The sequence below is a fragment of the Diadema antillarum genome, unplaced genomic scaffold (genome assembly GCF_040938485.1).
Source record: "Diadema antillarum isolate AM-2024a unplaced genomic scaffold, OU_Dant_1.0 scf00000044, whole genome shotgun sequence".
NCBI lineage: Eukaryota > Metazoa > Echinodermata > Echinoidea > Diadematoida > Diadematidae > Diadema > Diadema antillarum.
In genome coordinates, this window is record NW_027270933.1 from 636,172 (window position 1) to 652,656 (window position 16,485).

The following is a 16,485-nucleotide window of genomic DNA, read 5'->3' on the forward strand; positions in this document are numbered from 1 at the left end:
ATTTTTGGTGCAGTGTGCTGGCAATGGTGTAGACATGCCCCTCCCCCTCCTCCCCCCCCCCCCCCCCCCACCGCGATACACTTCAGAACACAGCACTTGTTTGCATAAATATGTGAGATTATTACACTGCAAATGCAACATTGAACTTGTTTCAATAAATGTATGAGGATATTACACTCCACAGAAATTGTTTATTGCCATATGAATGAGGACATTACATTGCTTCCTATGCTAATTTCTCTTCTTTTCTCTTCTTTTTCTTTCTCTCTCCTGCATTTTTGAAGCAGTGTGCTGGCAAGGGTGTAGACATACCCCCTCCCCCTCCCCTATACACTAAAGAACACAGCCAGGGGCAGTGATTTTCCGTTTCAAAAAATTGCCTTTTCCGTTTCAGAAAATCATGAATTCCGTTTCAACATGGTGAAAAAACGGAAATTCCGTTTTCCCATAGGAATTGTACATACAAAAAATGCAAATTCCGTTTACATGTATTTGCATGCAAAAATGGAAAAAAAAATTAAATGATTGCTATTTGAAGTTTGTGTACCTGTGTAATCGCGTATACATCATACAGTATCCTTTATGCATATTGTATACATACCTGATGATTTGTGCGGTCTAGAACTGATGTTCAGTGTCTGCATTGTAGTATAGCATTGTGATCATACGAGTATTTTCTGGAGTAAGTTTTTCTCTCTTGTCGGTCAAGATATGCTTGTATTGCGAGAAGCTCCTTTCCACGTCGACACTCGACACTGGCATCCACATGGCATCTTTTGCGATCCTGGCAAGATGTGGGTACCGGCTAGACATTGATTCCCAGAATCGTTGGAGATCAAGTGGGACTGGTATTTCCTCTGCCTTCAACCTGGTGTACATCGACCACTCCTCCACGACAGCTGGCTCCAGATTGCTCAACCCTGGGATTGTCTGATAGTCACCAATGTCAAGTGAAATGGATCCCAGCTGCCTGGGATCAAATATGCGCGCTGCCTTGTAGAAACTGAGAGCGGGGTGTTGTTGAACATGTTTGTCAATTTTCTCCAAGGCTCTCTGGAAGACAGACCTGAAAGTTTTTGTAATTCTGTCCCTATCCCCCTTTGACTTCCGCTCCAGCAACTTGTCAGTAGCGTTCCCAAATGAAGTCTTCTCCGTGCCAGCAACAAGAGATGAACGGACATCTTGAATCGTGTTGAAGACTGTGCAAGCCAAGGGATTGTGGGTGCCTTCCAAGCTGGTTAGTACTGCCACCAGCAGTGAAGATTGTGCCGTGATGAAGTTCATAATCAGCTGCAACTCCTGATAGATCTCTTTGTTTGTGAGCAGCTCCAGGATGGTTTCCACTGCAATACCCTTGCTGTCTTCCTGTTTGAAGAAACCCTCATAGACGTGAAGATGTGTCAGATGATACTTGACAGCGTGAAACCATGAGTTCCATCTTGTGGACACAGGTACTGGTGGAAGTTTGACCTCGTCTGGAGGGAGATATTCTCGAAGAAACTTGAGATACCTTGATTTGCGAGCTGGTTTCTTGTAGAAAGCGGACTTTATCATTTTGACCAGAGTGTCAACTCTACCAAACTCGACATGGTGTTGGAAAGCTTCTGCTCCCAAGTTGATGATGTGTGCCAGGCAAGGCACATGAATGCTCTTAGGAAACAGTGGCTGGAGGACCTCCCTGGCAGCTTTTTTGCAGTAGGCTGCACTGTCTGTGACCACAGCAATGACATCATCAAATTTAATGCCCACGTTCATCAAGGCCTTAATGATCGCTTGGCTCAGCGTTGAATGGTTGCAAGCCTCCATGGTGCAAACATCGATCAGATAGTATTTGCCCCGCACTCCCGCAATAACATTCAATATACTACAGTCTCTGATGTCCGTTGTTTCATCTGCGATGATGGATACTTTTTCATCTTTGACAGTTTCCTTCAGAGCTTCAAAGTGAATTTCAAACTGTCTTGGAATGTATACATTTCTCAGTGTTTCAGCTTTGGGTAAAGCGCCACCTTGGCTGCAGTGTTTCTCTACGAACGGTCTCATTTTTTCAACTTTGTTGAGAGGAATATCAGCCATTGTGCACATCTTGACAAAGTCCAGAATGAACGCTTCTCGCAAATCCTTCGATTTGACAAGAACATCTAATGTTTTTTGCCGCTTTGTGTTTGACTGAGACTGGCCAGATGACCCAGGAGCTGACAAACTTGATTCCTTGTTTTTGATATGTTTTTTACTTTGTAGGTGATCCTTAACTGTGTCCAATCGTACAAAGTCCACACTGTGGCTGCAGAATTTACAAAACATGACTTTCCCATCAGCATAAAAATCATTGGGATATTGGTTAGCCCTTGCAGTTGCAGACAAAGATGACAGAGGTTTTTGCTTCTTTGGCTTTGTAGCCATAATGAACGTATTCCTGTCCAGTTGAGAGTTGACCTGTTTGAGTGACAAGAAAATGAAATAGATTTATGACAATTTCAAAGAAATTTGTAATGACTTATGAATGTACTCTATTTTCTGTGATGAAATGTTCATGTAATTATATTCTAATGACAATAAATTATTTATGATTATTTCTTTTTTGTTGTATTTTCTGAAAGTTCGTCAAAAGATTTTATGTACATGTAGTTTTATCCTTAAATAAAAAGTAAGGCTTACCTGTATTGACTCAGTTTTATGTCCTGATGATTGTCTGCTTTCTGATGAATTTTTTCATGTAAATACCCAAGTTGTGATATAAATGAAATATTATATAATTTATGTAATCATGATTGTACATTGCCTTTAATTAAGCTATGATTACATTGATCTATTTTATTTTTAATGCAAGTTGAAATGAATAAAAAAAAGAAATGAAGTAAATTCAAGACTTCTTGACTTATTCATTGTGTATTGTGTTTATTGAATGCATGTTTATTTTGGGGATTTTTTGTGTTTCGGTTTTAAGTGAATTTTCAGCAAAGTTGTTTTTCTTTGTATCAATTGACTTTCTGCTACTGCATCCCTTATGCCCAGTTGAATCACGGTCAATAAATTTGCTTGTAATAATGATAATGCTACATTCATAAAAATAAAAATAAAATAAAATAAAAATGAAAAATCTTTATCAGTTGTCAAGTAGTGTACTCTCATTTCGAATTATCTTGTGAATATTTTATATTTTCCTGTGCTATTCAATACTAAAAGATACAAATATCTTTCAAAAAAAAGCCTTTCATTTAAAGACTTGTCGAGGTTCACCAACCTTTGAATTGGTAGCGAGTCGGATCACAGGGACTCTGATATTTACTGGGCTAGCAGTGACATGCACTCGCCTGCACTAGATGAACATCGATAAATTCCGACCAAATAGAAACCTTGTTTTTTTTTCCTTTAAACTTATAGGTGTTTTAATTTCGTGCAGAAGTAATATTTTACTTATAAATCATGAAATTCGGTCAATATGATTTGAAATAAGTTGATCTTGATTGATCATTGATGTCCCTTCGGCTTTCGGATTCCCGCAAGTCCACCGACGCGTCGCGGCCTTGCTAAAACGGGAAGGGTAGAAATTACGCGTGCGTCCTCTCAGATGGCGAGTGAGCGCATGGTTTCAATTCAAGCGAAACGAATCGTGGTGCTTATCATTTTGATTAGGTCTTTAGCAGTTTATTTTTCTTTAAATCATTTCTTGGGTCTACAATAAACATTGTTTCAGCAACCTTCATAAACAATACCTGCAGGAAAGGAAGCAAAGACGAAAAAAAATATTCGTAATTTCATAAACGAGAGCCAGACCTACCCCATATTTGTAAAGAACAATTTTTTTGGCTGTCCGTGCATGATACGCGTACACGATCTAATCTTCCATGCCGGCCGCGATCGCGAGCGCTGCAGACCCGGGGGAAGCTGAAGGGGCGTCAACTCACTCAATGCGCGTGGCCAGGAAAGTGTGATTTGATGCCATATCTAAGTTAGATATTGATATACTATGGCCTGAAAATCTCAGAATAAGCAAAATACTTTCCTCAACATTAGACTTAAAATAAATTTATAAAGTGTTAATTTTTGTACATACCCGTTAGACTCTGCTCCAATCCAAGACTGACGGAAGAATCTTCCAGAGAGCTCATCAGCAATCCGATGCAAAAAGTTGAATTAAAATCCGAGTGATTATGCGTACGTGCATGCAAAAATACTAGTACACGCACGTGTGCGGTAGGCCTACGTACGTACTAGCGCCAGCTGCGCGTAGATTTATACCCATGACCATTAATTGACGAGTGTTTTTAAACCTTGTGTTAATATTATTTTTTTTTTTTGCTTATTTATCTTTGGATTATTGCGTATTTATATTAAAAGATTTTTTTTCGGTGAGGGAATGGGAGGGAGGGGGTTACTATTTGGGTGTCGTCGGGCCGACGATCGAAGAAAACTGACCAGCAAATGTCAATAATTAAAATGTGAAGTTTTCTGAGGAAGCGATGGATTTATCATTTGATCAAGAGCATCATGTACTCTCGCCCGCCCATGATACCCAGCTCCCTTGCTACCTACACACATGCGGACACACACACACACACACACACATCACAACACGGAACACTAGTTGCACAGTTAACTGACACAAGTATAGTAGTCAATGTTGTTGTTGTTATTTGAATTTATTTGGCGTTTATCATTCCTCAAGGAATATTTACACCAAATCAATATTCATACAATCACTTTAAATTTTTCAAATTCTACCCTATATTATTTTCATTTTATTGATAAATAATTCAAAATAATACATTATATCAAAATGAAATCTCCCTCACTGGCCTCGGTTCGAGCTGCCCAATCGACGATCGTATTTTCTGGCCAGCCCGGCTCGGTACCTTGAGCAGACTTCTCAAGGTACAACATTCCAACACAAGCAACCTCTGTACCACACACCCATGAAGACAAATGAAATGAAACATCAGTATTACAATTTATTTATTTCGACTGTCAAAACATGCATCGTATATAAACGTATCACACACCTTCATAAACTCACATTGAACATTTCAATCGTTCGTAGCAGAATGAATTAAATGCCGCGGCGCGGCCAAGATCAATCTCATTCTAAAGATGTACATTTGTACATTCATCGATCGTTTAGCCACACATGAGCGGTCGTTCTATTCACATGTGGCTAGTGGCTCCTGGATATCCCGCCGGTACATGTTATTCTTATTGTGCGATGCGAAGGCTAGGGCAGAGAAAAACAATCTGAGTACGTAATGTCGATGTCTAGTGGAGTCTGGATGATGCTATACTCTTTGATACACACCGACAATATCACAGTGACTGTGATCCCGCGCTTGTGCGTACATGTGCACGGATGATGCAGCGCATATTACCAGTATACACGTACATTCGACCCATGCCCACGCTACGGTACGCATGCACCACAAGTCCGAGCGTAAATGAGCATGCAACTCCGCAATCGCAAGGAGATTCTGATGTGCAATACATGCATGCAGTGCAGATTATCTGGGCACATGAGCTGTTCTGGCCTGTGGCTGTCATCGTAGTGCTAGTGCGGCGGGGTAATTTGCAACGAACACAACTTGGCTTAGAAACTCAGTCTCCGTAGTTTGTGAATATCGTGGACATGTAATAATGATTAATTTACAGTCTCTGTTTGATTTATTTTTACTTTTATGTGTTTTATTTTGTTGAAAAGTGATTTTCCGTGATTTTCCGTGTGGATTATTTTTTCCGTTTCAAATGGCCGTTTCCGCGTTTTCCGTCCGTTTTCCGCGATCGCGGAAAATCACTGTCCCTACACAGCACTTGTTTGCATAAATGTGTGAGAATATTACACTGCAAATGCAACATTGAACTTATTTCAATAGATGTATGAGGACATTACACAGGTCTGCAAATTTGACACAGAAATTGTTTACATATATGAACGAGGACACAACATTGCTCCCTATGCTAATTTCTCTTCTTTTCTCTTCTTTTTCTTTCTCTCTACTGCATTATTGGTGCAGTGTGCTGGCAAGGGTGTAGACATACCCCTTCTCCCTCCCCCTCCCCCCTCCCCCTCCCCCCTCCCTTTACACTAAAGAACAAAGTAGTTTCGGAGAGAAATAAATGAGTGAGAATATTACACTGCAAATGCAACATTGAACTTGTTTCAATAAATGTATGAGGACATTACACTGCAAATTTTACACAGAAATTGTTTACATTTATGAATGAGGACATTACGTTGCTCCCTATGCTAATTTCTCTTCTTTTTCTTTCTCTCCATTGCACTTTTGGTGCAGTGTGCTGGCAATGGTATAGACATGCCCCTCCCCCTGATACACTAAAGAACACACAACTTGTTTGCAAAAATGTGTGAGAATATTACACTGCAAATACAACAATGAACTTGTTTCAATAAATGTATGAGGACATAACACTGCAAATTTGACACAGAAATTATTATCATATTCAAACGAGGACATGTCATAGCTGAGCTATCAGCATATTTATTGAGGATCCCTAAAGAAACCCTTTGCAGGTATTACTTACCACAGATTCTTCATGAGCATCTTTTCTGCTGTTTCCTTTATTTACTGGGGTGTCCTTGGCCAGAGTGGACTGCAATTCATGGGAAAAGGCATAAAACATTTCATTATTGTCTTGATAGTTTCATAGTTGCACAAATAAGACGGTCATATTCTTAAATATCAACTGGTCAAATTTATTATTTCTCTCCTAAAATACTTGTACGATTGAGGGCATTATATTGCTGAGTTGCTTATTTCTCTTCCTCTCGCTTTTTTAATTCTCCACTGTTTTATTTATGCAGAAAATTGTCGCCATTTTGTGTTTTTTTTTTTGGGGGGGGGGGACAATTGGGGAGGAAGACTTGAGAATCAAGTTTGCGGGCAAACAATTTTTTTTTCATTAAGCACCCTGGAATTTTTTGAAACAATTGATAAATTACCACTTAACAGAATATTCCTAAAGGACGTTTTCTGAGGGTTTATTCTGAAATGTGGACCTGTCTATCAAAGTGAGATCCTTTTTTTATAGCTAAGTTTAGTCATTTACACACTGTAAGGACCACCTGTATTACGTAAGTTCAGCAGGGTTTTTTTTCTTTTACAATGGAATTACCTTGAATGTCAAAGGTCTACTAATGTTAGGTTACTTTATAAGCAAGTTTTTCACATTTAAGGTCCACCTTTTAACAAGTGCATACACTAGAATAAGCAACAAAAACATATATATTCACTTACCTGTCGCCACGGTAAATTCTCTACTCCATAGTCGTATGTCAGTTCAACACCTTCTTTAAGGTCCACCAAAGCAAACAGGCACAGATGGGGGAAGCTATCATCAAATGTGACCTTTTTCATGATGCTATTTGGACGGATGTGTTCATCGTTGACCCACCTTGCCAGGCAAGAATTGCTATCTGATGCATCAATCCTGGAGAGAGTGAACATACCCAGAACAGGAACTTTATATACAGTACTGGAAGTTTTCAACTCCCCTATCTGTCCCAAATGGTAAATCACTGCACTAAAATGAAAAATTAACTAGAAAAGCTGTGCTGTGTCCATAGGACACGGATGCCCAAGTTAATGTGATTAGTAAGCATTTCTTAGTTCTTTGGTGTGAAAAAGTTCATCAAAAATGTTGATCAATTTGCATATATAGGACTGTGACCTCTGGCCTCAGACCTCTGACCTGCAAACTCTGAATTTAGAAATTGACCTGTTTTAGTGTGCTCTACCTATACTCCAAATTACTTAAATCTGCCCAATATTTTTCAAGTTATTGCATGGAAACAAATTTGCATATATTATGACCTGTGACCTTTGACCTGCCAACTTTGAATTCGAACTTGACCTGTATTTCAGTGTGATATTTTACAAACCAAAAATTACTTAAATCTGTCCAAGATTTGTCAATTTATTGTGTGGAAACCAATGCGCATAAAGAATGAGTTGCGACCTGCCGACTCCAAATTCAAACGACCTGTATTTTAGTGTGATGTACCTACACAACAAAAATTATTCAAATCTGTCCAATATTTTTCAAGTTATCGGGTGGAAACCAATTTGGGGGATGGACGGACTAACAGGTGCAAAAGTTAATTCACTCTCCAGACTTCGTGGGGGGGGGGGGTCATTATAAAACAACAAGTGATATACATGTACCAAAAAATACTAATATCCATCAATCATTTAATCAGTTTTGTGGATGGAAAACCACATTTGACCAATTTGTAAATATAATGAAGTGTGACCTTTGTATGTTAGTTTCGTCTCCCCCAAACCAACAATTATTGAAATCAGACCGATATCCCATGGAAACCCAATTTGGAGACGGAAGGACAGATGGACAGAAGGATAAAAAGGTGCAATGTTTTAATGCTCCCTCAAGACTTCATCTACAGAGGCCTAAAAAACAACAACATTTAAACAAACAGGACATTCGTTAGCTTTGTACCATATGACAGACAATACACATCAAAATAAAGGGAATAAAGAATAATTCTTCATATCCATATTTCGAGTAATCATAGCACTTTAGGAAACACAGTCTGTATGTCTGAATCAGGAACCTTATCAAAAGTCTCGTCTTGCGTCTTTAATCGTCTTCTTCTTTTACTTACATCGGCTTTCCCGATCCCCTATTGTCTGTCCATAGAGCTTTGGGAGCTTGAGCAAGACGCTGTGCAGGAGAGACACTAACAAAACATGTTCCAAATGGGCTCTGACTTTTGATAAGGTGCTTAACATTTATCCATGAACTAGTGAAAATCTGTTTACAGTGCAATTAAATTAGTAAAATAAATTAGTAAACTATTTCATGGCATCAAATCTTCCCTTTCAGATTGGTGATGGGGGGGGGGGGGATTTTGCTCTTCTTGTTTTGGGTAGGTAGCTAACGGATTGCATTTATTTGCTCTGTTGAGAATTGACCTATCCAAAACACTAAAATAATAAATTTTACAGCATGCAAATATCAACCAGCATACACTGAACATATAAGAGTCAATATACTATTTCAAATTACTGACCGATACTCCGTATTTCTGTGAGAAAAATGGAAAATGTAATCCACATTCTCTTCATCTTCGTCATTAGCAATGGACAGAGCTCCACGATATTCAAGCAGGAAATCTCCCTTAAGAAATGGTCTTGTGGTCACAAGTCCATGTCCTAGAAATGGAGAAGGAAAACTACATTTAAAACACATTTATATTTTTATAAAACTTATGGCAAACAAAGTTTTCAACAATACTGTTTCAAGCAATCATGGCCATACACAGAAATGAGGTGGGGGTGGGTGTTGCCCCCAGAAATTTTGAAAACTGACATTTGTTTCTACTGAAAATTTTCAGACAATCCATCAAAAGTGTGCACCAAATTTCACTGTTAAAAATGCAAAAGCACCCTTGTGACCAGCTCAGTCACTTCGCTCCCTCGTTTTCAGGTTTTCAAAGTTTGTATGTGTTTTGCTCCCCCCCCCCCAAAAAAAAAAAAAAAAATTCTGTGTATGGCCTTGCATGTATTAAATCGTTATGTGGTCATTATCATTTGCCTCGCTTGTACAGCCCGCTGCCCTTGGCAAGGAGAAATTTCTACCTCCCTGGACAGTCCTTAGTGATTCATCCTTTACAAATTTACCATTCCGGTTTCTAACAAGTAGCATATAAAGTGTTTCACATATGGTACTGGTTGCCAGGGAAACAGTAAAATTTGAAACCTCTCTTGAGACCATTCATACTGTGATAACATAAGAACTTTACCATATCTAAAGACTTAGCCAACTCCAGTGGATAATGTTGTCATTGACTCCACTGAGATTTCTAAATAAATACAGGGACTTACATGTATGATGCTTTCTTGCAAGATAAGCCTTTTGATACACGTACATATATACTATCTTATCTGTCAATTTCTAGCTCTTTTTGTAACCTTTTTATTAGGGGAAGACAAGAGGCCTTATACAATACCATCCTAAAGTAAAAGTGCTTTTTTAGTACAGTAATCTTTGTTGTTGTTGTTAATTCATCCCAGAGGAGTTAGGAATGCAAAGTCCCACAAACCCAATGTACATCCCCCCCCCCCCCCCCGAACAATGTCGGTGAATGAGTGCAATTGCACTTTGTTTAGATAGCAAAAAGTAGGTCACCTGGACAGTCTAATACATGCACCTCAGGCATAAACGTGCAGATTGCTTGACATTCAACATCCCCCCCCCCCCCCACAAAGGATGATCCCCTGTGGGTCTACACAGAGAAAGATTACCCTCCTTAAGTAGCCCTTGACACAAGTAGCACATAAAGTGTTTCATATATGGTACAGGTTGGCAGGGAAACAGTAAAATTTGAAACCTCTTCATTGACCAGTTCAATACTACCACTCCTTAAACTACAAAGAGATAATCTACGTGTACCTATGTCGTCGTTGAGAAAAACCTTCCTGAAACCTTCTTGATCTTTTCCCAGCTTACACCAATGCTCCGCCATAAGACTGGGTGAGATGCGGACACGCCGCTTTTTTCGTCCTGGAATACTCTGTCAATAGGGGATTATGAAATGCTGTACATGAACATCCAGCTGCATACTTATATGTAAAGTAATATATCATTTCATTTCTTTTCTTTTCTTTTCTTTTCACTTTTTCTCTAGAATCTAAAACATAAACATATCTTTGATAAATATCTATTCATATCTAATCCAGGGGAAAAAAACCCTCTTTTTTCTGTACGAGGGGCTATTTTTTCCTACCTCTGTTCATTCCAAATTAAATTCTCTATTGAATCTAATAGCAATTTATGGGGGCTCTTTTGCAACTTACAAGGGCTATTTTTCACATTTTGGGGCAAATCGCCTTTACCCTCCTGTATTTTTCCCCTGATCTAGCCTATAGTCTTTATATCATAAGTGTAAAAACAGACTGTACTGTAGGCCTAGTCTAACTCCAGTCTACAGAGCTGTGCCACAAGCACTGTAGCACACTAACACTCATGCCAGGTTATCATCAGATAACCTAGCACTCAGGTCTAGCATAGTGCAAATTGCTCACAATAGAAAAGTAGCGTTCTCTAGATCTAGACGTTCTATCAGAATTCTAATATAGAGGAACAAGAGCAGTGATCAGAAAAATATTGTTAAAAATTCACTTGATCATGGTAATTTAGATCCAATTGAAGGTATGGACTGAAAATAGGATATAGGATATTTTATCATTACAGGTGTACATGCCAAAAAATTATATATAGACCTATGTTCCAAGAATTTGCTGATTATCTTGGTGATTTCTATCTCCAAATATAGAGGGCCGCATGTCACTTAAATTTGCACAGCTCAGCATACCAATGCCAATGACTCCCTGAGTTACCCGTAAATTACGTGATTATCATCACCCCTTTTCCATTGACTAATACCCACAATTTTAAATTAATTATTTTCGAAGCAGTGGATCGAGTCTCCTTTGTGAACTGCTGGTAACGTCGTTCGTCGTCCATTACATTTTAGACTAGCAGCAGGCGTTCACAGCTTCAGCCTCAGCCTCAGGCTTCATTCATGTTGTACACAGGTGCGTGAGTGCAAAGGAACAAGTGGACACCAACATTATCGTGGTTTCTGTCACCATGACTATGATCTTAAACTTGACATTAAAACATAAAAGAATGAATAGATCTGCGGACGGTACCGCTAGTTTTCTTACCATTGACATCGTTGACATTTGATAAGCGGTCCTCGAAGGCGAGCTCAAACCTCTTTTCACACATTACGATCCGGATCCATACGGTGCATGCTGCTCATACTTCACCTACAGTATACCGTACTACCGCGCGCTACACGCTAGCGCTATCGCTGATCGCTAGCGAAGCGCGCGCTAGCGCCCTAGCGCTAGCTAGCTGCAGCACTGCTTAATCGCGTGCGCGATCGCCAGGATCTGTGTGTTCACAGGGGGCGCTCTTAACTTTTTCTTTAACACACGTTGCTGCATCGACGGGAGTGTTATGTGTGTCAACTTCATACTTTTCGAACGTCCGAGGACAAGCCGAATATCGGGTCAGATGCGTCCTCGGACGTAGAATATCATTTTGCACGTCTATTCCTTCCGAGGACAGCATGTTACGTCCTCGGACGTAGATTTTGTCCTCGGACAAAAGGTGTGTTTTCATACCATTGGTCTCGGACGATCAGTGATGTATACGCACACACACACACACACACACACACACACAGGCACACCTCTACCCAGCAAAATCGACACAAGCACATGCTGTATACACATGTCATACACTGACAAAACCTTTTGGACATAAACACAAAACAGTGTATATATGAAGGTAGACCAACAGCCATTTGCTTTTATTCAGTCTTTTTTTTTTTTTAGTCATCTGCAAAATTACAATACGTGCAAATTCTCTAACAAGATACAGAACTGGTACAAATGCTCTAACAAGAGACAGAATTGGTACAAATCATCTATTGTCTTTATCAATTAAATATTTAGTCCTACAAGGTAGTAGATATCTGCAAAACTATGTGACGGTTTAGAAAAGAATCCAGCGCGTGTGAAATTGAATAACAAGTCATTGTGTCAACAATGTACGGATTAATTTCATGGCAGGATTGTACCTTTGCGCGTAAAACTTGTTACAAAAAAACAGGGGTATATTTTTGCTTATACGAATATAGTGTAATGTATACATAATACACTGAAGTTTGGAAAAGCGCTGAACTAGGGGAGCTGTGTGTATAATTGCATTGGCTTGAATGGTTTAGCTAATGAGACGTACAGGATGTTTCACCATAAGGCTCATCAGTGACTGACCATTTGTTTGTTTTGTTTTGCTTCTTTCATTTATGAGGGAAGAAGACGGCACGAAGGGTTGTATCGTCTTCTCTTTTGAATGCAAAAATACTGGTCAGTGCTGATGAGCTTTCGGGTGAAGCAGGCTGCATGACTCATAAGCTAAACTATTCCAGCCAATACAATTATATTTTTGATGACTTTATCTTTAGGATATTTCGATTATGAGAGAGTCAATTTATACATTTCACGGAGGTTTGGAAAGATTTAAAATGAATTACATTATAATTCACCACATTCCCTAAAAAAAAAAAAAAATAACCTTATATAAATTTCATAATCTGCAACGATAACAAGGAACATCATGAAAATTTCAGTTGCTAATATAGTACAATGTATTACCTGTTTGTATCATCATTGTATCAGAGTGCATGTATTCAGAACTACCATTTAGGAATCCATATCCAAAACTCATTTCTATTTCAGAACAACTGGGCCATGTGTTCATTGCTTCTAAGTCGTTTAACTGATATACATGGATATGATTATGAACACTTTTTTAAGTGTGCACGACACAGCACTTTAGCATGTACTGTGAAGGAATACAATAGGTCCTAACAATGATACTGCACTATCATTTGCAAAAATTCAGAACACCTTATAAAAAGTAGAATTTGACCCAAAGCTGTACTCTATAAACGTGAGATATGTTTGAAAAAAATCAAATATAAACATTTTAAAAATTATTTCAAAATAAAGTTGAAGAAATACTAGTAGTTTGCATAGTTGCAAGCCGTTGTCATTATCATGATTATTGCGTAAAGACTTACGGCTCAATGAAGTGCACATAATGTTCAAGACATACCAGTAATTGAGACCTGCGATCATAGAAGCTAATGCATATTACATCAACGATTCTTTTACGGGCTTTTTAGATGGCATTGTATTCTTTAAATCATATACAATTGGTAGCATTTTGATTGATCCACGGACGGACGGACAACCCGAAAACTTCTCGGACCTCTTCTGGCGGAAGCATAAAAAGTTTGCCATGTACATCCATCATAGTAACATTATTAAACATGAAACGGTGACATTTGAAAATAGAACTTTATACCCTTATATTCTCAGGAAAGATACACAATTATGCAATGTTCTTCAAAGGGTAATTTTTAAGTTTCAAAAAGTTGACTTCCATCAGAACAGTACTGCTCTACTTTGGCAATTGGAAGCAAATGACATACCATCCAATCTGAGTTAGTGATATTTTCATACTCTATCTAGTGCGCTCTTAGTAGTCAATTCTTGTGCATGGACACTCATCCTACCAAGTGATGTGCTGGGCAAGACATCATGACATTACATTGGCGTCAATAAAGAATGACAGAAACATTTATCTTTTTTTTTTTACAATAACTGTCAGTTTTGTCAATTGATTCCTTTACCCAAAGTAGGGCAGAGTACCCCAAAGTTTAAACACCTGCGTTTTTCTCCTTTTTTTTTTTGGACATGCATACTATCTTGAACATCAACAACATCTCTGTACTATTATACAAAACGATGAACATAAAGATCCATATTAATTTTTCATTGCTTCTGTATGGTCTGGGTGACTGGATGTGCATGAACCATTTATGATTCATTGTGACATAATTCTACATTTGACAAGTAGCACTATTATGGCCAGCATATTTGCCACACTTTCCACACTTGTAGGATTTTCGTGGAAGTTTTATGCCTTTGTGTGCACGGTAGAGGCGTCTATTGCTCCTTCGCATGATCTGGACTAGTGACTCAACTCCTCTTCGATGATTAGTACCTCTAAAGTACTCCGTTGTTGTCATGTCATTTAATTTTTCTAGTCCCTGAGCATTGAATATGTGGATAGAACCTAGCCTTTCTATGATATCAGCGGCATGTACTACAAAGAGATGCATGTAGGGGGTTGCTATCTTCGAAGTGCAAGCATCTACCAGGTTGTCATACCACTCAACCAAGTCATTTCTCAACTTTGTCAATTTGGCAGGCCTGTCAGGAGACATGGCCTCAGCCTTCTTGAATGATCGAACATCGTCATACAGAACCCTAAACCTGCGCCATGCATTTACCACTACATGTCCGTGTGCATGAGAGTCAACAAGCTTTTCTATGTCATCCAAGACTTTCTCAACTTTTTGTTTTTCTGGTCCTCTCAGATCCCGGCATTTGACCATTTTGGCATCTTTGTCATAAGCCAGAGGAGCACCACGCACACCTGCTTTCTTCAAGATGTCTTCCATCTTAGCGCATCTTTTCATTTTTTCAGGAGCATAACACCTACTCACTGATCCAATTTCTTGCAAGTCAAGCTCGTTGATCATCTGAATAATCTTCTTCAGTAACCTGTCTGTGATTCTAAGATACATGTGCAACGTATCAAAAACTACGTTCTCCGTTCCGATCGACTTGAATATAGGATCTCGTACACAGGAATATCCCTTTTCACCGATTCTCCTGGGCTGTTTTGGAGCTGTAACATGCAAATGTTGACTATCAATCAGGCAGTAGATACACGGATATTTGGAATTGGCCGCTCCCATTCCACAGATGGTTAGAAGAAACTTGTAATCTCCTGATAAATGATATCGAATAGTGTACTCCAACTCGTCAATGACAACACTTGTGAAGGAAGCTACATCCTGCACTATATCCACCAAGTGTTCTTTCAACTGACTGTATTTCTCTTCATCGCAAAGTATCGCTATGGGATGATGTACACTTGCGGAAGTTGCATTGGCTTCATCGTTTAGAATTGTACATGTGACATTCACGTAATGCCAATGGCCTACCACTGTGCCATCTCCAGTTATCTTCACATCTACGTTCTGCTTACCTTTTCCAAGTATGCCCTTGTCTACAAGACATTCAATTTCTTTTTTCAAAAGTACCTTTATATCTCTTTGAACTCCTGGGTTAGACGACTTGGTTTTGGACAAAGGGATATCCATTTCGCATTCAGTGATTGTCATGTGGCTTTTTACTTTTTTGAGATTCGGGATATTGCTGATACACGCAAGTGCATTCCAAGACTCATCTGAGATGCCATGAGCATCCTTTACTAGCACGGCGAGATTTACCCTTTGTAAAATGTCCTCTTCATTACATCCTGTCATGCTACACAACTCTTCTGTATCTTCAATCAGAGAAATATCCTTCAGTTCTCCACTGTTTGTGTCTGTTACAGTGATATGTATGACACGAACTCCCCACGAATCAAGAAATTGCAACCTGGCCCGACACTCTTCTTTGAGATGCATTGAGAGTCTCCTGGCATGTCTCCTTGAGTAATGTTCTTTTCTCATCCATGCTGATCGCTTGCCTGATTGTCTATTTCTCAGTAACATAGAGAGATGCAGAGCACGTTTCTTGTACTTTTTCCTGATCAATTCAAGGCGTTCATTCTTTTTCAAAGCTTTTTCAAGCTTCTGTTTTATGTCTGTCAACTTCTCATTTTTTCTTTTCAGTTTCTTTATGGTATCAAGCAGACTTTTTTGCGGACATTCTGACTGCAAAATTTTAAGCTGCCATGTCTTTGTCTTTTTAAGCCACTTACTGAACAGAGCTCGCTGCTTCCCTCCACGTCGTGACTGCTTTATTCGAGAAAAAAGTCCTTTAGGTCTGATTAGATACGATTTTATTGCATTCAGTAGAC

The 16,485-nt window shown here is 39.0% G+C and overlaps 1 protein-coding gene across 1 annotated transcript; it reads right to left on the reverse strand.

Annotated features, from left to right (window-relative positions):
- Positions 1-618: 618 nt before the first annotated feature.
- LOC139713644 (uncharacterized) lies at positions 619-15,073 on the reverse strand. Its single transcript, XM_071625354.1, has 5 exons — positions 14,768-15,073; positions 10,420-10,540; positions 9,038-9,179; positions 7,245-7,437; positions 619-2,436 (listed from the first exon to the last, which is right to left on the reverse strand). The coding sequence occupies exons 1-5, from the start codon at positions 15,071-15,073 to the stop codon at positions 619-621; spliced, it is 2,580 nt and encodes an 859-aa protein (XP_071481455.1).
- Between the last annotated feature and the right edge of the window lie 1,412 nt (positions 15,074-16,485).